Genomic DNA, 26,875 nt, shown 5'->3' with positions numbered 1-26,875 from the left:
CAGGGGACGCGGGGAAGATGCTAGTGTATAATTTTTAAATGAGCTGAACTTAAAAGTTCTATCCAAGATTCTGGAAGCAGAAACACACAGGCATTTAAAATTGCTTACTTTACTTCTGAAGAAATCTTTATTTCATGACAGGCACATTATTGTGTTAATGAGATGTATACTGTTGAAGAGACTTCATATATAATGGGTGGTCAATGAATAAATAATAAAGAAAATCCATCCTGTTAGTTTTAGCACTATTCAATATTCTATTCTGCCAGGCCTGCAAAGAAGTTACAGGTGACTTAAACAGATAGAATACATTTATGGATTTACATAAAGAGAGGACTATACTTCAAAAGAAACATAAAACATTTTGTTTTCCCCCTTTTCTACCCACTGCCTACATAGTTGACTGATTTGTTCCTTACCTTGAAGCTATGGTGATGCAAATTACCGTGTGTTTTTTAATACCTAATGCTGTTAATAGAACTGATTGAGTGCTGATTACTTCACATTCCACATGATTTATACCTCCTCCTCCTCATTATTCTCAATACTGAAGGTTGATAGTTGAATACACAGTTTTAAGCAGGATGTTTAACTGCAACTATGCAGTAGAAAGGGAGGCCCTTCCTTCATTACACTTTTGCCCCAGGAAAACATGACAACAGAATCTGCCTCTAAACCTGTTGCTTTCTCCTTTGTTGCAAGAGGGTAAAGACTGACAACATCTTCTCCAGGACTGCTTAACAGTTCTTTACAGGTCATGTAATACATACAAAAAAGCCATTAAAGGTGCATTAACTAACATTCTTTTCCATTCAAGCTGTAGATATCTCTTTTTGAAACACATTCCATCCTCTTCTCTACCACACATACACACACACACTTATTTTGTTTGAAGTGTGGCCTAGATACTGAACCAGTTTCTAAGGTTTTCGTGATTGCCATTTTTAAAGCTTTTAAATCCACTATTTCCCAAGCACTCCAAATTCCACTATATTCTTATTGTAATCTGATCCAGTGAAATGATGAAGAGATCAGTAAAGAACACACTGGGTACTTTACAGCTGTGGCTGGATAATCTTGCTCATGATCATCAAAGCAGGATTGTTTTTATGATCTTCAAATCTGCATATCAAATTACACAAGTGTATGCAAAACAGCAAAAACTATCAAATATTCAGTCATCAGGATTATCTCAATAGAGCACTACAGAGTGCAGTTTGAGGGAAAGTGAAATGAACAGCTTTTGCAGCTTGGATTCAATTTTGGAAGATGCCACAGGGAGGGATGCTGATTATAAAGAATCACAAATTCTGGGCCCAATTCTACATATATTTACACACGAGCAACTTCACACACGAGTGATCCCATTTAATTCGATGGATCTATTCCACTGGTGGGCAACCTGCGGCCCGCAGGCCGCATGCGGCCTGTCATGGTAATCTGCTGCTGGGCCACCAGTTTGTTTACATTTGCATGGCCGCCTGCAGCTCCCAGTGGCCGGGAACGGCGAACCACGGCCACTGGGAGCTACGGGTGGCCGTGCAAATGTAAACAAACTGTCTGACAGCCCAGCAGCAGATTACCCTGATGAGCCGTGTGCGGCCAATGGGCCGCAGGTTGCCCACCACTGATCTATTCTCATGAGTTAAAACACTTTGCTGAATAAGTATTTTCAGAATCAGGCCTTTTGACCTGTAATACCAGTGCAGTTGTTCTATTTAAGAAGTTGTCATATCTAAGGAGGTTAGTTTTCACAGGTCTTAGAGTTAATCATAAACAGATTAAGGGCATGATCCTGATCCACTAAATTAATGAAAAAACTCTCATAACTTTCAGAGTAGCAGCCGTGTTAGTCTGTATCCGCAAAAAGAAAAGGAGGACTTGTGGCACTTTAGAGACTAACAAATTTATTTGAGCATAAGCTTTGTGCAAGTAGGATCCAAGTGTTTAATTTGGGGTGCAGTAAAAAAGCTATAAAAGACCATTTAAGTTAACAATCTTTGTGTTTTAGAGTTTTATGGCAACTCTCTTCTAAATTAAATGACCTTTGCAGTTTTATACAATTAAACTTCTGGCAGTTATGACAGTTCCTAATGCAATTTTGTCTACTCTTGCTCAGTTTTTATTGAATTGTAGCCACAACAATTCTATCCATAAGTGGTTGCTTAGCAATCAGTAATGATCCAGGCAGAAATATAGTAAGTAAAGATATTGACTGACATACTCTGTGTTTGAGTCACGATGTTCATTAAAAAACAAAAAACACCAAGAATGAAAGTTGAAAACAAAATGTATAAATAAAAGACTAAGTATTATTGCTTTTAGGAACAAATTATTCATTTAAAAACTACAAACTCTAATTCACGTCAGTTAAATATAAAGATCCTTAGCTATTATTAAAAATACATTAAAATCCTTCAAAATGTTGATGAAGCTATTATTTACCTTTTGTTTTTAATTCAATTGTCAAGTGTGCTCTGAATGATTTTAAAAACAGTATATATCTACAACCCAAGGAAGAGTTTATAGCTTTGAAGACTTGAAATTGATTTTTAATGCACCAGCTTTCAAACACTACAAAGGCTGCTCTTCACTGATAAAGACAGTAAACAAGAAATAGTCCTTTAAATGTTCCCTTTAATGTTTTTCTTTAATTAAAAATCAATCAAAAACATTGCAAATTTTTAAAAATGCTTCAGGTTTTTGACACACAATGTGTTCAAAATAAAATGGAAACTTATGATTTGTTACTTTTGTTTACTTGTGCTATTTTATATTTTCTTTGCTTTGTAAACATTGGTAATCAACAAATAAAAAAAACCACATAAAAGTAGTTTATCACTGATACAGCTATTTTTATTGAATCGAAACATAACAAAAATAAGATAAAACTAGATGTTATAAAGCTACTGAAGCAAAATGCTTTTTAATACCTTTAAATTATTTTAATGTATTCCTTTCCTTTAATCAGACCAAAGCCTATTTATGTAGATTAGTTACATCTAGAGTCTCATTTATCCAACCTGTATTTATCCTTTGATCACAAAGCTTGTTAACTTAAATGGTCTTTTATTGTTATGATTCGTTTTCCCATAATTATGCAGTTTAACTGCCTGATTTTTTTTGAATAAATATATGCAAACGCGCCAATCATATTCAGCAGTGTTATGCTAGATGCTCAATGAACTGTAAGAGTCATTTCAATACAATAAAACTGTCTGGAAGTGTTCCAGGGCAAGGATTGCAAATACCAGTAATCATAGTGTCACTGGGACTAGAACAAGCAAATGTAAGTGTGTCATGCATATATCAATACATTGTCTGAAACACTGTCTGAAACTAATTTCACATGTCTATCACTGAAAGAATTTACAATTAATCGATAAGATGTGCCATCCACACAGCTGAAATTCTGCATTTATATTTTCTAACAATTCTCTCTTTTTACACTTAAAAATCTGCTGTCCCATGCATTGAAGACTGTAGCACACAGTCACAGAGCACACTGATGTCATTAAAGCCTTTTTTATTAAAGATAATTTATTTTAAGTAATCAGAGGACATCTCCTTTACTGCAATAAATTGACAGTACATCAGCACAGGACTGATTAACTTTAGAGCTGAAAAAAGAGACATCCTCTAACTGAAAGTAAGTGACAGATGAACTGATCTTTATACTGTCCTTCTGCACAGGTAGCAACACTAACTGGTTGAAGCAATTCACTAATAGAAATAGATGCTTCTGTTGTGACCTTAATAAAGCATGAACTGTATGCTGCAGCCTCTGGGATTTATATATAAAATATATTTGTGTTTGGAAAGGTTATATAAAGCACTGCCTAATATCCTAATTAACAGGTGTATATGTATAAATTTGCTTACTCTTCAGTAAGTACTTAACAGTGGAAATTTTATACAAAATGCTTAATGCTGTCAGAATGCGTGCAATACTGAGTCCCATCACTTCAGAACTATGAGAAAGCCAGACCTACTAGTTTCTCCCTCTTCCTAACTAAAAAAACAAAATGGTCCTTACTCTCAAAAATAATATTTTCCCCCCAAAGGATGTTGCTAGGCTCTCCCTGGAACATTTTCCTGTCCATGTAAGAATCTGCATTCTCATGAGAGGCAGATTTCACTCATTCCCTATCTTTTGGTACCCTCTCATCACGAATTTTACCACCTCTGTTTGTACAATGTAAGCACTGATATGACTGAAAATACAAAGTCCTCAAGCTACTTTCTGGGGAAAAAAAATATGTCCAAAGTATTCTCTTCCGACCTCCTGACATCAAAATACTGCTTCTGTACTAGTAGAGATAAAAAAGGATCTGTGTTTCTGCTCTGGTCAACAAATCATTGTTTAAAGATCCTTTCATGGAAATTCTTAACTGTTGCACAATATTTTTTCCTTTCATCTAATATAGACAGATACTCCTCAAACTTGAAGAGTTTGTTACCTCCAAAAAGCAACACTGCTATGGATGTTCTTTTGTTTATTTTCAAGGCTTCTGACAAGTGAAATAGACTGACATGGATTTGTGTAATACTGCCTGAAGGGTTTGGTGCAACATTTTTACTTTTGCAACAGAATTAAGGGAAAGAGATGGTAAGTGTGGCTTTTTTAAAATATAAAGGTGAAAAATTACAAAGTGTCTATGAAGTGAGCTGTAGCTCACGAAAGCTCATGCTCAAATAAATTGGTTAGTCTCTAAGGTGCCACAAGTACTCCTTTTCTTTTTGCGAATACAGACTAACACGGCTGTTACTCTGAAAAGTGTCTAAAATTCACACAGGGGGAGACAGTGGCTGTAAAGAGAAACTGGAGCTTCTTCATATTTAAAAAAAAAACCTCAAGAACTGATTTAGGGTCCACTTTTGCAATCCTTAATCAGGTAAAACTCCGTTCATTTTCATTAATGCTTTGCCTGAGTAGCAACAGCAAGATTTGGTCTATACTTGATTATTTGTAGGTGAGAGCTGCAAATACTTTAAATTTACATAGTGAAAATTTTCCATAGAGCTATATTTGCCACATTTTAAAAATAACAGAATATTGTATATATGGTTTAAAACAAATACAAATATTTGTTTTCATAATATAAAAGCAAAAAGTGTTCTTTATGAATAGTTCAAAGGGAGTCTTAGATATCTCTGACCTTTATATCACTATAATTATTAATTAATGAATTATTACTATATTATTTTCAACTCCAAACCATAAATTTGGACATTTAAATTATTTTTAAAAAGTTAGATTGAAATCTCCCCAATTCTTCATTAGAAAAGGATTCTGCACCATCGTGCACAGGCTGGTCCCATTATATCTATCTATATATACACATATTATGTATATATGAGCAACTTTCCACATCTGCTACGACAGACGATTTTTATGACTGAGTTCTAAATATAAAGGACCAGAGTCTGCCACCCTTACTCACATTCCATAGAAACCTTAGTAGGAGGCTTGATCTTGCATCACTGAAGTCAATGGGAGTTATACTGTTGACTAAAATGGGAACTAGATTCCTTGGTGTGAAGTTTGACTGGATTCAATAGGATTATTTGTAGAGTAAAACAGTACTTAATGTAAGGGTGGCAGAATCTGGGCCAAAGTTATTGCTAAACCAAAAGTTAACTCTTCAAGGGATCAGTTGTACAAACTTTATTCATGCTGGTAATCACTTATTCACCTGAGTACTTCCACTGAAATCAATGAGACTACTCATGTTAAGTGGTCACCAACATGAGCAAAGCTTCAACAACTGTGCAGCACATAAAAGTCAATGGGAGTTTTACCCAAATAAGGACTGCAGGATCTGGCCCTTAGTCACTTATTTTAACTGCACTAACTTTTTTCAGCTTGTATATGTCTCTGTTAACAGAAAATAAGTCATACAGAGCCCTTGATCTTCTTAACCAACTAGTTAATGAGGATTTTTATTTTGGAGGCATTGTTGTTGTTCCCTACTCCCAATATCTGCATTTTCTCCTCCTGACTCGTAATTTGTCTCTCCCTTTGCTATTTTGTATTGTTTAACTCTGTAATGTTTAACCCCACAAATCATTTTGGAGTATAGGGCCTTAGATTGATCTCACTTACACCTGCATGGATCAGGCTTAACTACAGTGAAATCAATGGAGTAACACTGGTGTAAAATGTAGGAGGAAGGAAGATCAGAATCAGGCCCACAGGGTCTATGACAGACATGGTACAAAAGAGGGGGAGCCTGATTCTGCAGCCATAACCCACATTAGTAATCCCAGTGGATACTATGTGGGATATGGTTGCAAGATCAGGCCATAAAGTACATGTATTTTATGTAACGGTGTTATATTCAAACAGAGTATCTGTTGGGCAGAAAGGAAATATTTATTGTTGTGCAAATATAAAGAAAATGTCCAATCCTGCAGTTCTTACGCTGGCAATACTTGCATTGACTTTAATACACAATGAAAAATAGGCCTAGAAGCTTTAGAAATGTGTATACTGTAATTATACTCAGTGCAATATATATTTACAAATCTCAAACATTTAATAGGGCTAATTTGCATTATATCTAATTTAAACATACACAATATAAAAACTATTGTAATACCTCTCAGCCAGATAGCTCTGACATGAGATCAGATGTTAGTCTGGTAGTTTTTTATTTGAGCTTAGAAAATACAGTTGGTAAATCCAAATGCCTGGGAAATATAATGTCCAAACTGCAAGCCTGCAATTGTACAGAACTTCCACTGACTTCTCCTACATTCTCCTCTCAATACATGTCCTAAACTTCCACTAGCTCTATTAGAAAAATTAGCTTCTGCATCAGACGAAGAATATTCCCCCTTTGCAAAGGATATAAAAACCAAACATAATGTGAGTCTTTTGAGATTGGAGTTCTGAATTCTGGGAATGAATGCAATTTGTTTTTTAATTATTTCAGTTCTCCTGATATTACAGTGTCAGCATGTTTCATTCTGCAACACTGCACACTGAAGTTTCTTAAAGCAAACAATAGAACAATAGTATATTTGAAGACATAACAGCATGAATACAGCTTACAGAGTTTTTTTCCCCTTGAAGTCTGTATCTTCTCAGATACTACTAGACACCTGGTGATGAGGTTGCATTGGGATTTAACAGTAATCTGTTGACACATCCTAAACATCAGGTGCCTGGAAGTATTAAGAATGATCTGCACTTTATCTTAAAATGTTACAGGACTGCCTACTGCAGCTACTGTGGTGACTCCCAGCTTGATAGTTCCTTGTAAAATGGTATCTTTCTTTTCTTCTTCTTCTTCTTCTTTTTTTCTATTCAATAAAATCTGTGACCACAGTTTCCACATTCTGTCTCACTTGATATATGTACAAATCTCTCCACACTGCATCACAAGTATAATAATAAATATTCTCTATGATCATCAACACTCCTTGCATATGTAGATAGTTTTCTACACTACTGTCATGTCACTTTAAAGAATCTATTTCTGCTGGTTTCCCTTTATCCATCCACTCTTTCATCTACTGGAAACTTGAAGAAAAAGAAATTGTGGCTTGTTTGCCAGCAGAACTATTTGCCTGTTTCCTGTTAGCATGAATTGCTTACACACTTAACTACAGAAGTTTTTGATAGGGCTGAATATGAAAGCATGTACTTGTAGAATACAGAGCAAAGTCCCATTTGTTACAAGATTAAGGGCTTGGATGGAAGTTTGATTTAATCTGGCCATGAAATTTACACTTTTTTTCCTCTCTGTGAACCATTTAAAATTTTGGTTTGTAAATACATTTTGTCTGTGTATATAAACACACACCAGTACATTTATGTCTAAACATATTTATGCTAAATTATTCTTTAAAACTACTATTCTTTATTAGAGAATGTATACACTGTGCTGGTTGAATTGTTAAGTAACAATAAGATGTGTTTGTGCACAGTAGGTGTCCTAACTATGTATGACTAGTAAAGTAATAGTCTTTATATGTCATCCTGTCAACTGATTAATCTATTGAATAAACATGGCCTTATTTTCAGAGTTGCTGAACACCTGCAATTCTCTTAGAAATCAATGGGTGCTGAGTTCTCAGTGCTGCTGAATATCCATCCAAAATTTTTCATATACATAATACAGGAAATCTGAAGATTTTCACAATTATGGTACAAAACCCCACTAATTCACATTAGTTACTTATAAACTCATTGCAAATACTGAAATTTACTCACAAATTAGTGAGTAAAAAGACAGTTAAAACATAAAAGATAATGGATTGCAAAATGTACTTAAATTGGGAGAAAATTATGCAACCTCATTCATACTGAGCAGTACTTTACATGGCAAGTATTCTCATTGGGCCAGATTCTAAGTAGTACCTTTTTCCAGATATCCATTAACTCTGATGGGATTATAGGTGAGATATGGTGCTATGCACATGGATAAGGATATCACAATCTGACCTATGGACTTTAGTCTGGGAATAACTCCAGAGTACAAAGGTAAGAAAGGGAAAATCTGGCCCTTATTGATTAGACAACTGTAGTCTCTACTTAATTATTTATACATTTTTGGTAGTGTATGTGATGTAATATAATGTAGTATATTTTGGAAATATACAAAATCTTATTAGAACCTCACAAGAGAACTCCATTAAATCCTTGCTGAGAAACAGGAAGAGAAAGAGAGCTGTTTTGTTGTGTAAATTAGAAAGTAGGAGATTAATGTGGCTCCACCATACATATGTATTAAAAAAACTAAACTGAATATTCACTAGAGAAAATACTTATAAAATAGCTTAGCTTTCACCTACTTGAAGCAATGAGCAAATTGTGCATTTTTCACTAGTTAATGAAGGTGGACAATAACCCTGATAAAAGAAAAGGAGTACTTGTGGCACCTTAGAGACTAACCAATTTATTTGAGCATAAGCTTTCGTGAGCTACAGCTCGCTTCATCGGATGCATAAAGTGGAAAATGCAGTGAGGATGTTTTATACACACAGACCATGAAAAAATGGGTGTTTATCACTTCAAAAGGTTTTCTCTCCCCCCACCCCACTCTCCTGCTGGTAATAGCTTATCTAAAGTGATCACTCTCCTTACAATGTGTATGATAATCAAGGTGGGCCATTTCCAGCACAAATCCAGGGTTTAACAAGAATGTCTGAGAAACCCTGATGTTTGGAAACTAGTTCTTCCTTTTACTGGCTACCTCTTTTGCTTCCTCACAGCATAGGTTATTTTCCTAGAAGTAGATATTCTACTAGGGAGAGAGCCTGATCCTCCACTCTTTGCTCATGGAAAACTCCCACTGACTCCAATGAGAGCTTCACTGAAGTGCAGAATCAGAGCCAAAGTAGCATGCGCTTCCTGATTTTAAATGCAGAGTTTATATATAATACTTAATTTGGGGATGGGGAGAGAAAGAAGGCAAGAAAATATAAAATTTCATTTCTGTGGCATGTAAAATCTGTAGCCTTTGGTGAAGACATGCAATTTTTTCCACATAGTTCTCTTAATACAAACTCCTGATACTATAAACTTGGGCCTATCCTGAACAGGGCCCAACAACTATGTCAAACTGCGTATTTGTTTTATGATTATATTGTGACTATTAAATTCAGGTCCACTTGTGACCTAAACTAAATTTGATCCAGTTTTCCATAAACGAAAGATGAGTGTTTCTTAACTCACTAGCTGCATCACCTTGCTCCAAAATACTGTGTGCAGATACTCAGGAAAAGAGAAAGTTAAATATTAGGTATACAGTTTCATGCTATCAGGAATTACGGTTAAGATTTTCCACAGTCATCACAGCAAAACTTTCACAGAAACCACAACACACCTTTTTTACAAGAGGAAATTCCTCTTTCAGTTTTATATAAATCTAAAAAAAAATCATTACTGATATGATACAGTGAACACTTTAAAAGAGGAATAATATTTACGATTGAGATTTTATACTACAGTTGAATCTTTACTATTGGGTAGCACCAATACATGTATTAATTGCTTTATATAAACATTACATGGTTGCAAGAGAATATAATTTTCTATGTTTTAGTAAGTATTACACTTGTCACTTGGAAAAAAAAGAATTTTTGTATTTTGACAACTTCATTTTATAGTAAAAAAATATTACATGACTTAAACAAGAGTCATTGAAAGTTATTTGTCTTTTAAAGCATGAATTATATTCAAATTATTTTCAGTATTGCCCTAACCTAATATTGCTCCTGAAGTGTCACTTTTTGTTAAAATTAATTTCTGATTTTGAATATTACTCAACCACCTAATTGATAGCAACACAAATTCATGATAAGTATAAAATGAAATTGTTTCTGTGACACAACTCAATAGTGGGTTGAGGAATAGTTCGCAGTGACCTTGTACACAGGGCATTTTTTCTGCAGTTATTAAAATATACAGCTATAGTAGATCAATTATTGGCCACCTCTCTTGAGCATATTAGATGCCACTGGAAACTAGTAAATTTGGTGTTCACAAAACTGCATCATATGAAGCCTCAAATGCATTACGAATTTCTTTTTGATATATTAAGTGTCTACAGTGCAACTTTTTCTCATTAGCTGGCAACACAAAATGAGTCTGTGTCACTTTTGATACACTCAGCCCATTCCCCTATGACTCAGAACAGCATATTAGGAGAACCACAGGACAAAACAGATATGACACTTCAGATATATTTAATAGTCATTACCCAGAGCCTGCATTCAATGAAAACTCTAAAAATTTCTTTGGAGCATACCTGTAACATTTGACCATTAAGCCACACTAATCAAGGAACACTTTAAATTAGATCAATTAGGGCCAGATTCTGCCCTCAATTTCATGGTATAAGCCCACTGCTCCAGAAACATCTTCTGTGTTTGAACTTCAAACTGCATACTATGTATTAAGTTGTTCTTTTAATTAAATATTAAACTCAATCCAATGGCCCAAATTCTGCCATCACTGACATACATGAAAGTCAATGGGTGATGAGTGTTACTGAAGGCAGAATGTGGCCCACTACTCTATTTTTCAAAAATGAGCTTTGATTAAAAAACAACAGAGCATGCAAGTCTTTCACTATAAAGCAATAGTCAATACTGATTCAGGCTACTGGAAATCTGACTAGTCATTCTGTTGATTTACAATAGGATTTGAGGTTTGTTAACATTGGGGAGGCAGGAAGGAACGATCACTTACATTTTAATCTAGTTAACTAAGCGAACTTTCCAAGACTGAAAGTTTTATTGTTTTCAGAGAAGAAAAAGAAGTAATGGGGCCCCAAATTACACTGTTCTGTGTCAAAGATAAAAAATATATGTATATATGGTCAAAAAAGGAAAATAAAAAAATTAAAAGCATACATCTTGGAAACAGTCCATATTACATACAGGATTGGAAGGCTATATTCACCATTGCAATAGATTTCCTCGGGAAAAAAAAAGTGTGTCCTTAGTGTGTACAGTTTCTGCAATGTCCTGTTGGTTACAGCAGCAGACATAACTTCTTCAAATATCCCACCCCATCTCCGCCCCAAACAAAAGTTCAGTGAAACCTGTGAAAGAGACAACCTTTAATAGTTGTTTGCAGTGTTGTTGTAGCCATGTTGGTCCCAGGTTATGAGAGAGACAAGGTGGGTAAGTTTGCCTTTCCCAGACTTGAAGAAGAGCTCTGTGTAGCTTGAAAGATTGTCTTCTTCACCCACAGAAGCTGGTCCAATATAAGATATTACCTCACCTACCTGGTCTCTCTCACCTTTATTAGGCAGTTCCTGTTTTAGGAGACTACCCCCAAAGTATACCAAACATATTAGGCTTGACTGTGTTCTCACATAGACCAGCTTTAGACTGGTGTAACTCCATTTATGTCAGTGGAATAACTTTTGATTTACACTGGTGACACCAGCATGAGAACAGAATCAGATCCCTCAAGTATGATCTCCCTGAAGTGAAGTAAGACCTCCCTGAAGTGACTGATTTTTGTTGGTGCCTTACAACAGGTTTCACTGCAGACAAAATGTAAAGTTTAAACCAGAGTCTAAAGTGAGGTCCAGGTTATTCTAAAAGTCTCCTACCTGAATTATGGACATCCGGCTCGGGGGAGCCTCGCTGGCGTTAGTTCCTTGCCCTGTGAAGCTGGTATGGCAGCCCACATGTCCCTGGGGCACAGTCAGGTTGTTGGAGGCGGGTTTCAGATACATCACCTCGGACCTGGGTGAGCTGAGGGGCAGACGGGTCTGGTAGTCAAAGTACATGGGTGAGGTGGCCAAGGATGGGCTGCTCACTACGTTCATGACATTGAGGGGGCCCCTGCTGTCCTCCCCCTCACTGGGCACCAGCATGATGTCATTCTTACTGATCTTCTTCTTCTTGCCCTTACCCCCGCCACCGCTGCCTCCTCCTCCTCCCCCGCTGCTGCCGCCCCCTCCTCCCAGCTGGGGATGGCTGTATTCGGCGATGCGGCAATTGTAGGTGCGGATCTCCTTGTTCTCCCGCTTGCACTTCACAGCAATGGTGATCATGGCAGCTAGTAGGATGATGGAGACGGTACTCAAGGTCACAATCAAGGGCAGCGACAGGTCCCAGTGTGGTCGCCGATGCTGCTCACCATTCACCTGTGGCTCACCAGCTTCGGGCAGTGGTCCAGCCAAGGCCCTGACAATCAGCTTAGCCACGGCTGAGAGGCTGGGCTTGCCATGGTCACTGACCTTGACCACCAATTCAGCCACGGGACTGAGTTCTTCCCAGTATGGATGCAAAGTGCGTATCTCACCACTGGTGGGGTCCATCTCAAAGAGGTGCTCCTCATTGCCTTCGACAATCTCGTACGTGAGGCGTCCGCTCTCCCCAAAGTCACTGTCCAGGGCATGCACGGTGCCCACGGGGTAGCCCACGCCAGCGTTGCGTGGCACCTGGAGCTCCGCAGTGTCATTGATGAGGGCAGGCAGAACAATGAGGGGCGCGTTGTCGTTGACGTCGAGCACCGTGACGCGCACTGTGGCGTTGCTCTCACGATGGGGCGAGCCCGAGTCCTTGGCCAGCACGCGGAACTCAAAGTGCTTGGTTTGCTCGTAGTTGAAGCTCCGCAGGGCATAGATGGCGCCATTGGTGGGGTTGACGGAGACGTAGGTGTAGATGGAGACGTCGCCCACGTGCCCGGGCAGGATGGAGTAGGACACAGTCCCATTCTGGCCCAGGTCTGGGTCCTGGGCCAGCACGGAGCCCAGGTACTCGCCAGGGATGTTGTTCTCAGGCACCTGCAGCACGTAGAGGCTCTTGCTGAAGCGGGGCGGATTGTCGTTCTCGTCCAGGATCCGCACCGAGAAGGACTTGGTAGAGTTGAGCGGGGGGCTGCCCCCGTCCCGGGCCAGGATGGTCACGTTGTACTCGTCCTGCGCCTCGCGGTCCAGCGGCCGGTCGGTCACCACCGTGTAGAAGTTGTCGTAGTTCTCCTCCAGGGCGAAGGGCACAGCACCCGCCCCGCCGCCGCCCAGCACCCGGCACTGCAGCTGCCCGTTCTTGCCGGAGTCGCGGTCGGTGACCCGCACCAGGGCGATGACGGTGCCCGGCGGGGCGGCCTCGCTGAGCGCCCCCTGGCGGACGGAGACGAAGCCGATGGCGGGCGCGTTGTCGTTGCGGTCGATGAGGCGCACGGTGACCTTGCAGTGGGCGGGGATGGGGTTGGGCCCCAGGTCGCGGGCCTGCACGTCGATCTCGATGAGGCCGCTCTCCTCGTAGTCCAGGTTGCTCTTGACGCGGATGAGGCCGCTCTGCGGGTCGATGCTGAAGAGGTCGCGGACGCGCTCGGGCGCGTAGCCGCTGAAGGAGTACAGCACCTCGCCGTTGGTGCCCTCGTCCGCGTCGGTGGCGTTGAGGTCGATGACGGCGGTGCCCAGCGGCGCGTTCTCCGGCAGCTCCACCACGTACGAGGCCGCCTCGAAGACGGGGCTGTTGTCGTTGGAGTCGATGAGGCGCACGTTGAGCTGCACCGTGCCCGAGCGGGGCGGGTCGCCGCCGTCCAGCGCCGTCAGCACCAGCGTGTGGTGGCTCTGCTCCTCGCGGTCCAGCGGCTTCTGGATCACCAGCTCCGGGAACTTGGTGCCGTCGCCCCGCGACTTGACGTCGAGCGAGAAAAGGCCGTAGTCGTCGCGGGTGAGCAGGTACGTGCGCAGCCCGTTGTCGCCGGCGTCCGGGTCGTGGGCGCTGGTGAGGGGGAAGCGGGTGCCCGGCGCCGCGTTCTCCGAGATGTCCATGTCCACCTGGTCGGAGGGGAAGGCAGGCGCGTTGTCGTTCAGGTCCTGGATCTCCACCTTGATCATGCAGATCTCCTGGTCGTTGGCGAAGACCTCCAGCGAGAGCTGGCACTTGGCGCTGCGGCGACACAGCGCCTCGCGGTCGATGCGCTGCTTGGTGTAGAGCAGCCCGCTCTCGCCGTCCACGTCCAGCAGGTGCGGCGCCGAGTTCTCCAGCACGCGGAACGTCGACTTGGCCCCCCGGCCGCCTCCCCGCTCCGCCGGCGGCGGCGCCGGCCCGCCCGCCCCCGCTTGCAGCCGGGCATCCCTGCCGATGTTCCCGATCACCGTGCCCGCCCCCTGCTCCTCCGGCACCGAATAATTCAGGTTCTTCAGAGTCAGGGCAGGAGCCCAGCAGAAGAAGAAGCAACAAATGGAAAGGTACATCCCCGAGCCAGGGGGTGGTGGCAGCTGCGGCAGCACCCGGGTGGCCCCTGCCCCCTCTTCCTCCGCCGCCTTCTTCCCGCTCCCTTCTTCCGTTCCCGCTCCCCACCCGTGTTTTAAGTTGCTGAACCTGTTGCTCTAAAACATCTGCAGAGACACAGGATGCGGGGCAGCAAATGGAGCATGTAGCTCGCAGGGAGGGGCGAGAGAGCGAGAGAAAAGCAGCCTCAAATCAAGCGCTTCTGCGGCCACACAATCCCCGCACAGTTACTTAGGCTGCCCAACTTCAGCTGGAGGAGGAGAATAAAAATATACCTTTTTCTTTAGACGGATCCGAATGGTTGTTTGATTTTTTTCCCCTTTAATATCCGCCGATTTACAAAGAGTATAAAAAATGATCGATGGCAGTGGTGGTTTTCCAGATCAGTCCAAGAAATTTAAAAAAATATATATAGAAAAAGGAGCTGGCTGTTGGGAAGCAGGACCGTTAACAGAAAACGCTTATTTGCTACTCATTGCTTGTGATGCGACTGATGGAGTGGAGGGTGGGTAGAAGAGGGAGACAGCGGGGGTGGGGGGTAAAAAGAGTCTCTCGCCTGTGTAGAAGCCCGCTCCGTGTGCAGTGAGAGGCAGTGAAATGTCTGATTGCACCGCGGGGTTGTTGGTTTTCAGGGAGTGTTTTGCTGCATTTAGAGATCTAATCTTGCATTGCTTGCGGCGGAGAACTGCATCTCGCTGCCATCGGTATTTCCCCCTCGCCGGCTCCTCCACGCTCACTCTTTCCTTGCCGAACAACAAAAAGAGGGGAGGGAAATTGCAGTGTGAAAACTAGTGTCCGGATTTGTAGTTTCCTTTCTCTACCCGCGCCACTAGCCTCCCTCTCTTCTTTTCTTTTCTTTTTTTTTGGGGGGGGGGATTAAGAAACCCACCAGCTGCTCGTCATCACTAGCGATAGATGTGGTTTTTTTTTAAAAAAAAATCACAGGCTGTGCTCAATCAAATGCACACTTGGGTTTCTTTAAGACAGGCCAGTAGCCGCCGCCACTACCACATCCTCTCTCTCTCTCACTCGCACTGCGTGTGTGTGTGTGTCTGGAGCCGCACTTTTCGATGCAGTTTAATTCCACTTTGCTTTTCTCTCTACTCGAGAGGAAATCAACAGGCAACCCATGGCTGGATGCACTGATTTAAAAAAAGAGAGCGAGGGAGGAACAAAAAAATAAAAGCAACCCACCACACACACACTCTCTTAGTCTCTCGCTAAAAGGGAAACAGTCTCTGCATTCACAAGGCTGAGCTGTCAAGTGCCTCTCTTTTCTTTCTATTCAGCATCTCCTTCCAATGACACTGCCTCCTAGTCCTCTTCATTTAGGGGAGGGGGAATCTTGGCGATGAATAAAAAGAGGCAAATATTTTGATCGACAATTCTTTTGGAATAAAACAAATACAATTCAGTGTTTGGTGTGATGCATTTTGCAGTCTTTTCAAGCTGTAATAGTCTTTCTGTGCATCTTGGTGTATGGGGAAAGAGCGGCTGCAATGCCAGATGCGTTCACCCGGGATGATTTACCTCCCCAGTGATATTATGTATAGGTATATATGGGGGGAGTGTTAAATTTTATTTCAGGTTCTTTTAACAGCCGAAAAGAAATGATTGACACATCCAGAAATGCAGGTGTTTCAATCTGCTGGATGAGTCAGATCCAGCGGAACAAATCACATTCACTATCGCCTCATGTTCCTCCCTTCACAGACATTAGTTGCAGCTTCTTCCTAACGCTTTTCTGACTCACGCTATAGACAGAGAAATCAGATTCATGTTTTGAAGGAAAAAAAGAGAGAGGGGAAGAAAGAGGAGGGTGTCGGATCCAGCTGCACTTTTACTATACCTCTTTCTCCGGGAGTCTGGGAATCAGGAAAACAAGGCTGTTATCCACTCACGGGCACAGAGGCGCGTCTGTCTCCTGCTTTGCTGAGTGTTTTTAGCCACCTTTCCTCAGTGTTATGTGTAAAACACCCAGAAATCTTGCACATTAACGGGGGGGGAAAGCACAGGTTCCCATTGAAATGCTCACAGCTCTAGTTCCAAGTCTCAGTTCTGTGCTGTTTTTTTCTCCTTTATTTGAGTCCGGAGCCACTGTACATAGTTAATTCTGCAGTCTGTTGTAGAGGGATTTTTAAAAATTCTTCTCTCGGTCTCATTGAAGGGTGGCACCTTTCAGTAAGGCATTAGCCAACGTTAACCAGACCATATGCAAAAGAGATGTCGATTTCAGAGAAAACAGATCCACAGTACAAGCCGTCCGTAGGTAAGTGGAGATTTGCGAAAATTCAACAGTTGGAACACTGTCTCTTATAGCTCCCCCCTCCCTTACTGCAGCATTTGCTGGGTTCTCAGCCCCATCGCTCTCTCCCAGTGCCTCTTGCAGACTGACTCTATTCACCTCACGCCGCTGCTTAAACATTGATACTGATTCCCTGCCAGCCAATCCGTGCTGAGGAAAAGAACCTGCCTCCGAACCTGGCCGCCAATGAGAATCAGTGGAAAGGCTTGGGGAGGCGGTGCTTGAATCCCCAGTGCTTTGGTGTCATTGATTAGATCAGTTAGATTGGAGACTAACAATGTGAGAAGGGCTTGTTGCTTGTAAATTGCAGTCTCTCATTTCTATACACTGCAGTGTCTCTCTGGCATTTTTAATATTTTTTGTAGAAATATTAAGGAGTCTTCGGTGATCGCTGAAAATAGAGAAAAATTAGGACCAATACTTCCCATATGTCAGACATTAAACAAACTGTAGTAGCGGCGTATGACGGGATGAAATTTGCATAGATGACATAGATCCCAGATTCCCAACAGGTTCTCCACGTAAATCCCTGAGTACGGTTAGAATGCTTCATTGTGGGAATGGGAGAATGTGCCTCCGTGTGATCCAGCTGCCGGTCCTGTATATCTTCTGTGATACCGGCGGGTAGGCAGCGATCTTTACCCAACTCCCCTGCCTTCGGTAAAAACATTTGAGTTGCCACTTGATAAACAATTATTTGAAACGCACTAATATAGTAATGCATGACAGATAACCCGAATATTATAATTTTTCCAGCACATACTGATCAATAAGTGTCTCAAGAGGCGATAATCAAATATATCTGCCTTCTCTGTAGGTCCGTTAAACATTTCATTAGAAATCGGGCCCCACCCTAACCACAGTAGGCAGGTTTCACAAGATGACCAAAATATAAATCTTATCAAGCACAAAGGAACCTTTGTCCGAATGCTGTGTGGTACCTATGGAAGCCAATGCGGTGGTAAACAACTGGAATAGGCAATTTCGGCACTTCTGCAAATGATTCTGGTCCACAAGAAGATTCTTTTGCATCCAAGTATTACCAATATTTAGAAGTACCTGGCGTGCTCTGTCACCCCTTTCTTTTCCTGGAGTAATGTTTTAGTACCGAAACTAGGACTACTGTCTCTACACATATATTCCCTCTTAAAGCAGCCATCTGGGAGAGAGCTCTGTAAACTTCGACTACTGTTCAGACATCCCGGGCGAAAGTTGGGGGAGGAGGAGGGAAGCATGATGTATTGAAATAGAAAGGTGAGTGTTTTGATTGCTAATGTATTGATCTCAATTCATAAATTCTAAAGTTAAGCTGCCGTTTATAAATTGAGAATGGCGAATGTGTAAGTGAGTAACATGAATCATTTAGGAAGTAAAGAAAATAAAATCTAGAGCAATTACAAGAGGCTTCTGGAAATTATTTTAGAGCAGTTTGTTAAAAATTCAGGTGAGAGAGGGGTTTTTTGCCTGAGTCAATGAAATTACACTCAGGCTTTTTTTTAGTTATGTCCATCAATATCATTCAACTCAGAGTACATATTTTACATTTATATATTCAAATCAGTGTCCTTGCTAGAGCTCTTCCCAATCCTAAGACCCCTTTGTAGCTTTAAAATGGCTAGTTTGCCATGCAGAATGATTCTGCTTCTAACCATTATGAAACTAATGCTGTGTAAAATCTATCTATCTATCTATCTATCTATCTATCTATCTATCTATCTATCTATCTATCTATCTATCTATCTATCTATCTATCAGTTACAGTGTGGAATCACTAAACTGAAACGTACACATAGTCTGTGTGCCAAAGAGAGACACTATATATATGGTATATTTATAAACTGGGATTTCTGAAAGGAGGATTCTGACTGGCTGATGAAAGCTCAGTGTGTATGGCTGTCTGCTACAACTAGTCTGTTTTTATTTACCAAAATAAGACGTGAATCAACAACACATTTTGTAAAGTGGAACATCGATACAAAGATACTCAGTTGTCTCAGCAGGTTTGTATCACCCATCCTTTGGTCTTGTGCTGTTATTATTATATAGTTAGGCAACCGTTGCCAAATTAAATACTGCAGGATATCGAAATATGTGACATAAATGCTCTGTCAATATGAAAAAATGTCTCATTGCATTTATGTACTAGCTCCCTCTAGTGTACTGAGCCAGTACTACTGCATTTGGGGCATCTTGTGGGTGAGTGGGTGGGTGCCCGTTTATGTACATATGTTGTCTCTAGTTTGCCTTTCTGTTAGGGACCAGTAGGGTTCCAACATGCCAAAATAGTCACTTCACTTTTACAATGGAATATGATGAGTAATATGCATCAAAGGATTTCTTTCTAATTTTTATGTTCAGTTGAAATAAGATGCATTTGGGGATTTGTTCTCTCTCCCCCCCCCCCCCAATTCAGCAATTGCCTCTTTCCATTTGATATAATTAAGTATTCAACTTTACATGCTGAGCAGTTCTCAACTCACCCTGAAGTCAATGAAGTTGAGGGCACACAGAGGATAAGCTCCCAGGACCTTGAAATAAGGGGCAAACTCTATAGCGCTTACTCAGCCAAAACTTCTATACAAATCAGTGGAAGTTTTGCCAGCAAAATTTGCTGGGAAAATTTTCCTAAAAGCACCAAAGAGCTACATACCATTTACACTAAATACACATGTAGAATATTTGGAAAAAAATATCAAAATGTGAGTACCTAAAGTTAGGCCCTTAAATCCATATCTGAACACCGACATAAGTGGTTTGAGGTGAAATCCCATCCCACTTCAAGGTGGTGGGTGTAGTATTTCACCCCTTGTTTTCAGAAACTATGACTATCTGTGGTTTCCATTGATTTCATAGACTTAGGTGCTCAGCAGCTTTAAAACATCTGTCTCCCTTTCTGGTGTTTGTTCTGCCATGCAATTTATAGCCATGAAAAGCCATTTATTGATTTCAATCCATATGTGCAAATAGTATAATTTTTGTTTGTTTAACAACTCGCAGATATTTCTAAAATATTTATTTCTGTCAAATATGTAGCATATATTAAATGACTGTGTAGAGTGTTATAAAGGTTTTATCTGCATTAATTTGTAATAGGTGCATTACTCATGTGTGGAGAAGCCACAAGAGAGTTGTGAAGGTCATTGCAAATGAGTGCCAATAACACCTTTGTAGTGCACCACACCATCATGTATTCTGCATATGCCACATGTTTAGTGGGGGAAAAAAAACTATTAGAAATATTTTGTGAGATAAAATTTCTGAGTAGAGAGGACCATAAAGAGATAAACTATGTGGATATAACTCTCAGGACATAAGAATACAAAAATACTAGGAGGATTATACTAACCAGCCTCCTGATCTGAAAAAATACATTGAGTGTTGAGGATGAACAACAAGACAAACTGAGTCCAATAAAATGGCAATAATAAATTACTTCAGCTACCTGCATATGAACTGGTCAAATGGCACAAGAGGACAAGATTTAGAAAATCAATTTCTTGACACCTGAAATTATTGCTTTTTGGTTTTAGAACAAACAAAAGCAGGACTATTCTCAACTTCGTTTTAAGGTAACAGACAGCAGTTGCTTCAAGAAGTAACTTTAATTGAACTGTTAAATAATAGTGACCACAATGTAACAAAGTTCAAAATCTTTGGAGTAAGGATTCATCCCAAACACTAGGTCTTGGTGACCCTATCCTGAGAAAGAAGGATTTATTTTATTTCAATTTAAAAAGACAGGAAACTAGTCAAAAAGACCTTAAATCAAAAGTATTGAAATTAAAATGCTTAGTCTCTGCATGGGGGCCACTTAAACATATCATAACAGTGATAGAAGACATTCATATCCCTAAACTAAAAAAGAAAGTAGGATGGGAAGGAGAAAATCATTATGGTTAAATGGCAAGGTTCAAGATTTAGGTTATTTCAGTCTAAAAGGTATCCTTCAGAAAGTAGAAATCCAATCATTGTGAAACTAACAGAAAAGAACATAAACTACTGCAAGTAAAGTGAAAATTAGGAGGCCTAAGAGGGAATTTGAGGAGCAAAGTACCTGTAGATAATTGAACAGAAATAGCCAAACACTTACAAACCAATATGTTATTAAGTATATCAAAATCAGAAAGACTGTGAGAGAATTGGTGGGTCTGCAGGATTACCAGGTAGCAAACGGAACAATTAAAGGATATCAAGACATTGCAGAGAAATTAAATGCTTTATCTGCAGCAGTCTTTACCAGAGATATTGCGGAGATATCTACCCCAGACCTACTCTTTTCACATAACAAAGATGAGGTACTACATAGAATGTGGTGTCAAAAGAGCAACTGACAAACTAAAGATCAAAAAGTCACCTGGTCTGGATGATAGACATCAAGAATTCTGAAAGAATCTAAAAATTAAATGACTGAGCTGCTATAAAATATGCACTCATTAAGATCAGTTACTATATCAGAGGATTAGAGGGTAGTAAATGCACTTATCTTTTAAAAAGGCTGTAAGGGTGATCCAGGGAATTATAGTCTAGTGAGCCTTACTTCAATACCAGGAAATTAGTTGAAATTACAATTAAAAATAGAATTACAAAACACCTAGATTAACATGATATAAGACTTGCTCCAAAGCCCACGAAAATCTTTCCATTGACTTCAGTGGGCTTTGAATCAGCCTGTAAGGACAAATTAGCACAGCTTCTATAAAGTAAAATGGTGCTTCTGTAGCCTATTAGAATTCTTCGTGTGTGTTAACAAAATAATGTCTAAAGTTCAAATAATATATTTAAATTTCCAATTTTACTTTATTTTAATGAAGTATCTTGCAAGAAGTTATCCAAGGCGTGGTCTACACACACAGAAGTTAACTAAGTTAAACTGAAGTAATTTTGCATGTGGACATTTTTACATCAGTTTAAACCTCGATAGATAGGTGAAGAGGGTCAGGAACTGAAGCATTGGGGGAAGGGCAGGGAGCCGATAGTTGCAGCAGAAGAGGAAGTCAGGAGTGAGGGGTGGATAAGTGCAGGAAGAGGATGGTAGGAGTTCAGGTGAATGTGGATTGGTTAGGAGCAGAAGCGGAGGGAAGCAAAATCCAGGGTGGAGGAGATGGATAGGAAAAGAGCGGCTGGTGCCGAAGCAGGTGGGGAAATCGAATAGGAGCAGAGACGGGAACTGGGTTAGAAGGCGGATAGGAGTAGAGTAGGACAGAGACAGGCTGGGGGCACCGAAACAAAATGATCTATAACCACTATATTATGCTCCCTGCCAGGACCCCTGAGTGTCTACATTCCTCTGCTGCCAGCAAATAGCCGAGAACCCCCCTGGGAAAATATATGTCTCATTCCCACCCTCCTCACATTGAGGATAATTCTCTCTCTCTCGGCCAATGACTATTTACATATTTATCCACAGCGGAACAGTCATTGGGCAAGAAAGAGCGAGACGGATACAGTAGCCTAGTGCGTAGGACACTCACATGGGAGGTGGGAGAACTTGGTCCAGTCCCCCTGCTTCAATCTCTCTTTCGTTATTTATCCACAGTGGAACAGCTTCAAGAGGAGAGATTGAGAGAGCCCCATATCGGAATATCCCAAAGCTCAATAGTTAGAGCACTCTCCTGAGAGTGGGACATGTCTTTTCAAATTCTCTTCTCCCCTCTGGCAGAGAGGTGGGGATTGAACCTGGGTCACCCCAGGCAAGTGCTATAACCACACAGCTAAAAGTTGCAAGGCAGGCACCTCCACCTCTATTGTGTGGTCAAAGACAGGTGCCTAACTCATTCTTACAAGAAACACTTTAGGTGCCTCATCTATCTGACTACAGGTGTCTGGTTCCCATTTTGTGGATTGCTGAGCAGAGATAGACAGCTTCATGCAGCCTGGTTTCAGGTGCCTCTTTCTGGGAGAATGATAGGATCTATGACAAACCCCTTTCATCACCATCTCCCATTGGCTAGCTCAGGCAGCTCAGCACATAGCATGCTGGATTTGTGGGTTCTAAGATGCTTATCTCTCTCTATTCATTGTATAGGGAACCTGGGCACCTAACCTGGTTTTGTGGATTGCAGTGGTGTTCCTGTGATTTTCTAGATGCTTCAAAGGTGCTATCACACTCAGTGTTGTAACACCTACATTCCTTTATGGATCCCATCCTAAGTACTCTGAAAAATAAGGCTCTAAGTGTCCTAAGTTGGGCTCACGCTTTTGACACTTTGGGCCTAACTATATCTGTTGCTCAGTTCCCTAATTGTGAAATGGGGATAATCACACAGGAGTGTTGTGAAGATGAATTCAATCATCCTTGTGAAACACTTGGATACTATGGTGAGATCATCATAGAAAAGCCCATCAGGAAAATAATTTTGTATTCAGTACAGCATTTGAATAATGGGCAGTAAATAAGATCTGAGCTATGCATATTGATTAGGAGGATAAAAAGAAATATTAAATAATTACCCATTCACAGAATGATGCAAGAATCCTCTGGAAAAAAGAATGTGATCATGTCATTAAAGACTATGTCATAATGCATACGCCTGAGGGGGCCGAATTAGCATTGCTTGAGCAATCTTAATTTTGGCATTTCCTAATTTTTGAGTGCTTGATTTTGCCACAGTAACATTCTTTCCAAAATAGCTTTTAATGTAATAATATTCAAATACATACATGCAGTATACTCATATGTATGTAAGTTTATAATATTGTATTACAATGAGTACACTTATTAGGCATATCAAAATCCATTGATATAAATGTATGTCCCTTAAAAATAAGTCCACTATTAAATCTAGAATCTATAGTAGGTAGAGTCACAAAAACTCTTCCTTCCATTTCTACTCTCTGATTAAAAAAATAAGGTGTTTCCATAGTTTAGTTTAGTGGTTTCAGTCTTGGCGTCTGAATGTGTATTTCCATCACACTACATATTTCAGCTGGTGAATTGTATGTGTTGCTGACTCTTATAAAAATGAACTTTACTAGTAGTGATTATTAAATACTGTACCAGTTAATGGTGTAAGCCTGGTTTTAGTCTAAATTGCTAATACTGCAAACAGAAACTTTCAGTATTTCTCAGATGAGTTCATATTTACAGAGACAACTAGCTAGCAAAGTTAATAATAAGCTCCTGATGGCATGTAAAATATGTAATTTTCTCTTTTGATCATACACTGTCAGGAAGAAGACATGGACACAAGAAACATGGTGAAAGCAGTGGTTCCAAATTTTATTATCTAGAATCTGTGAATTAATAGAGTTAGCAAGGAATCAACTTATTAGACAGTCCAGTGTAATATACACTGATGTCAATGAAGTCAGTCACAGATAGGGAATGCTACCCTTAGCTGATCCTTAAGCCATTTCACCCTTAGAGTACAGGCGCTGAGATTTTGTTGTGAAGAAGTCATTAGAGACTTCGTTGAGAGAAGTTTCAATAGAGTATAGAGGGGTGAAGCCATATTAGAAAGTGCTTAGGATGGAACTGAAAGAAAGGATCCCCATACAGTGAATGTAGAAGCCATTTTTTGTGAGTTTGGATATAAAAGGGAGAAGGGAGAGTGGTAGTTGGAAAAGAAGATGAAATTATGGATTTTTTTTTGTCTGTCCATCATCTCAATTATTTTCATATACATTTTCCTTGGTTAACAGGTAACATTTTTTTCTCTCCTATCTGTAAGCCTTACAAACTCCTTTAGGAGTCACACTTGGTTCTTTCTTTCTCATGCATCATGTACTAAAAGTTCTGCAACCCGGATTAGGCTTTTGGTTACACCCTGTGCAAACCCTATTGTCTTCAATTTCAAAGTATTCCTTTACTGATTCCAACCGTATGGCTTTAGCAGATTTGCACAGGTATAACTGATTGTAACACTGTAAACAATTCAGTGGCTAATCCTCAGGAAGGAATAAAATCTTATTTACTCTTTTCTAGCTGCAGCGGTAACATGAGGAAAAAAAGCAGTAAGACATCTTATTTTTGTCACTAAAATCAACAGACAGAATGGTGAATAAAAACAAGGAATAGAGCTGTTGAGTAAAAATGAACCATTTTTATAGTCATTTTTACAAGCACAGCAGTATTTTAGCACTTTTACATAGTTGAAAACCATTCACTAGTAGTGTACACATTTATTTCAACCATTTAGGTGATAGTTTTGTGTCTGTGGACTTTTTTCATTTGTATCCTCCTGTGTGAGGTCCAACATAAAGCTGGTAAACAGCATACAGTAGATAAGCTTTCAAAATGTTATGTGGCATTTTATCCACATATCTGTCAAGTAAAAGGTTAGGATTCTCACTTTTTAAAGAAAAACATACCAATTAGCAAAAATGCAAGGCTGTCCAGAGCATGAGGTTTGGAAAAAGTTTGACGTTTGTAGCTGCAATACAGTCCATTTATGTGCATGAAGCTTCACTTAATCTTCTGTCAAGGTTCCTCCCCCACTCTGCACTCTAGGGTACAGATGTGGGGACCTGCATGAAAACCTCCTAAGCTTACTTTTACCAGCTTAGGTTAAAACTTCCCCAAGGTACAAATTAATTTTATCCTTTGTCCTTGGAATATCCACTGCCACCACCAAACTCTAACTGGGTTTACTGGGAAACGTAGTTTGGACACGTCTTTCCCCCCCAAATCCTCCCAACCCTTGCACCCCACTTCCTGGGAAAGGTTTGGTAAAAATCCTCACCAATTTGCATAGGTGACCACAGACCCAAACCCTTGGATCTGAGAACAATGAAAAAGCATTCAGTTTTCTTACAAGAAGACTTTTAATAGAAATAGAAGTAAATAGAGGTAAAGGAATCACCCCTGTAAAATCAGGATGGTAGATACCTTACAGGGTAATTAGATTCAAAACATAGAGAATCCCTCTAGGCAAAATCTTAAGTTACAAAAAAGACACACAGACAGAAATAGTCATTCTGTTCAGCACAATTCTTTTCTCAGCCATTTAAAGAAATCATAATCTAACACATACCTAGCTAGATTACTTACTAAAAGTTCTAAGACTCCATTCCTGTTCTATCCCCAACAAAAGCAGCATACCAACAGAGAGAGAGACCCTTTGTTTCTCTCCCTCCTCCTAGCTTTTGAAAGTATCTTGTCTCCTCATTGGTCATTTAGGTCAGGGGCCAGCGAGGTTACCTTTAGCTTCTTAACCCTTTACAGGTGAGAGGATTTTTCCTCTGGCCAGGAGGGATTTTAAAGGGGTTTACCCTTCCCTTGATATTTATGACATCTTCTTATGGGGATAAGAATCCTGTGGGGCCCAAACCTTCAGTGAGTTGATATTGCTTAGCACTTGCAAGATCAGGCCCTTTGTCCAATATAAGAACATAAGAACAGCCATACTGGGTCAGACCAAAGGTCCATCCAGCCCAGTATCCTGTCTGCTGACAGTGGCCAATGCCAGGTGCCCCAGAGGGATTGAACCTAACAGGTAATAATCAAGTAATCTCTGTCCTGACATCCACCTCCACCCTCTGACAAACAGATGCTAGGTACACCATTCCTTACCCCTCCTGGCTAATAGCCATTCATGGACTTAACCTCCATGAATTTATCTAGTTCTCTTTTAAATCCTGTTATAGTCGTAGCCTTCACAACCTCCTCAGTCAAGGAGTTCCACAGGTTGCTTGTGCGCTGTGTGAAGAAGTTCCTTTTATTTGTTTTAAACCTTCTGTCCATTAATTTCATTTGATGGCCCCTAGTTCTTATATTATGGGAACAAGTAAATAACTTATTCACTTTCTCCACACCACTCATGATTTTATATACCTCTATCATATCCCCCTAGTCTCCTCTTTTCCAAGCTGAAAAGTCCTAGCCTCTTTAATCTCTCCTCATATGGGACCCGT

General features: G+C 40.4%; 1 protein-coding gene across 10 annotated transcripts in view; it reads right to left on the bottom strand.

Annotated features, from left to right (window-relative positions):
• The window catches only part of PCDH17 (protocadherin 17), a 103,273-nt gene extending 86,159 nt beyond the window's left edge, over positions 1 to 17,114 (bottom strand). For 9 of the 10 annotated variants that reach the window (XM_074961584.1, XM_074961610.1, XM_074961620.1 and 6 more), the window contains exon 1: positions 12,078 to 17,114. In XM_074961584.1, coding sequence (XP_074817685.1) covers positions 12,078 to 14,681 — 2,604 coding nt within the window. In that variant the 5' untranslated portion in view covers positions 14,682 to 17,114. The remainder of the gene's footprint in view (positions 1 to 12,077) is intronic. The other variant, XM_074961593.1, reaches the window with a different exon arrangement.
• Between the last annotated feature and the right edge of the window lie 9,761 nt (positions 17,115 to 26,875).

This window comes from Natator depressus, chromosome 1 (genome assembly GCF_965152275.1).
Source record: "Natator depressus isolate rNatDep1 chromosome 1, rNatDep2.hap1, whole genome shotgun sequence".
NCBI classification, from domain to species: Eukaryota; Metazoa; Chordata; order Testudines; family Cheloniidae; genus Natator; species Natator depressus.
This window is presented reverse-complemented; position numbering and strand designations above follow the sequence as displayed.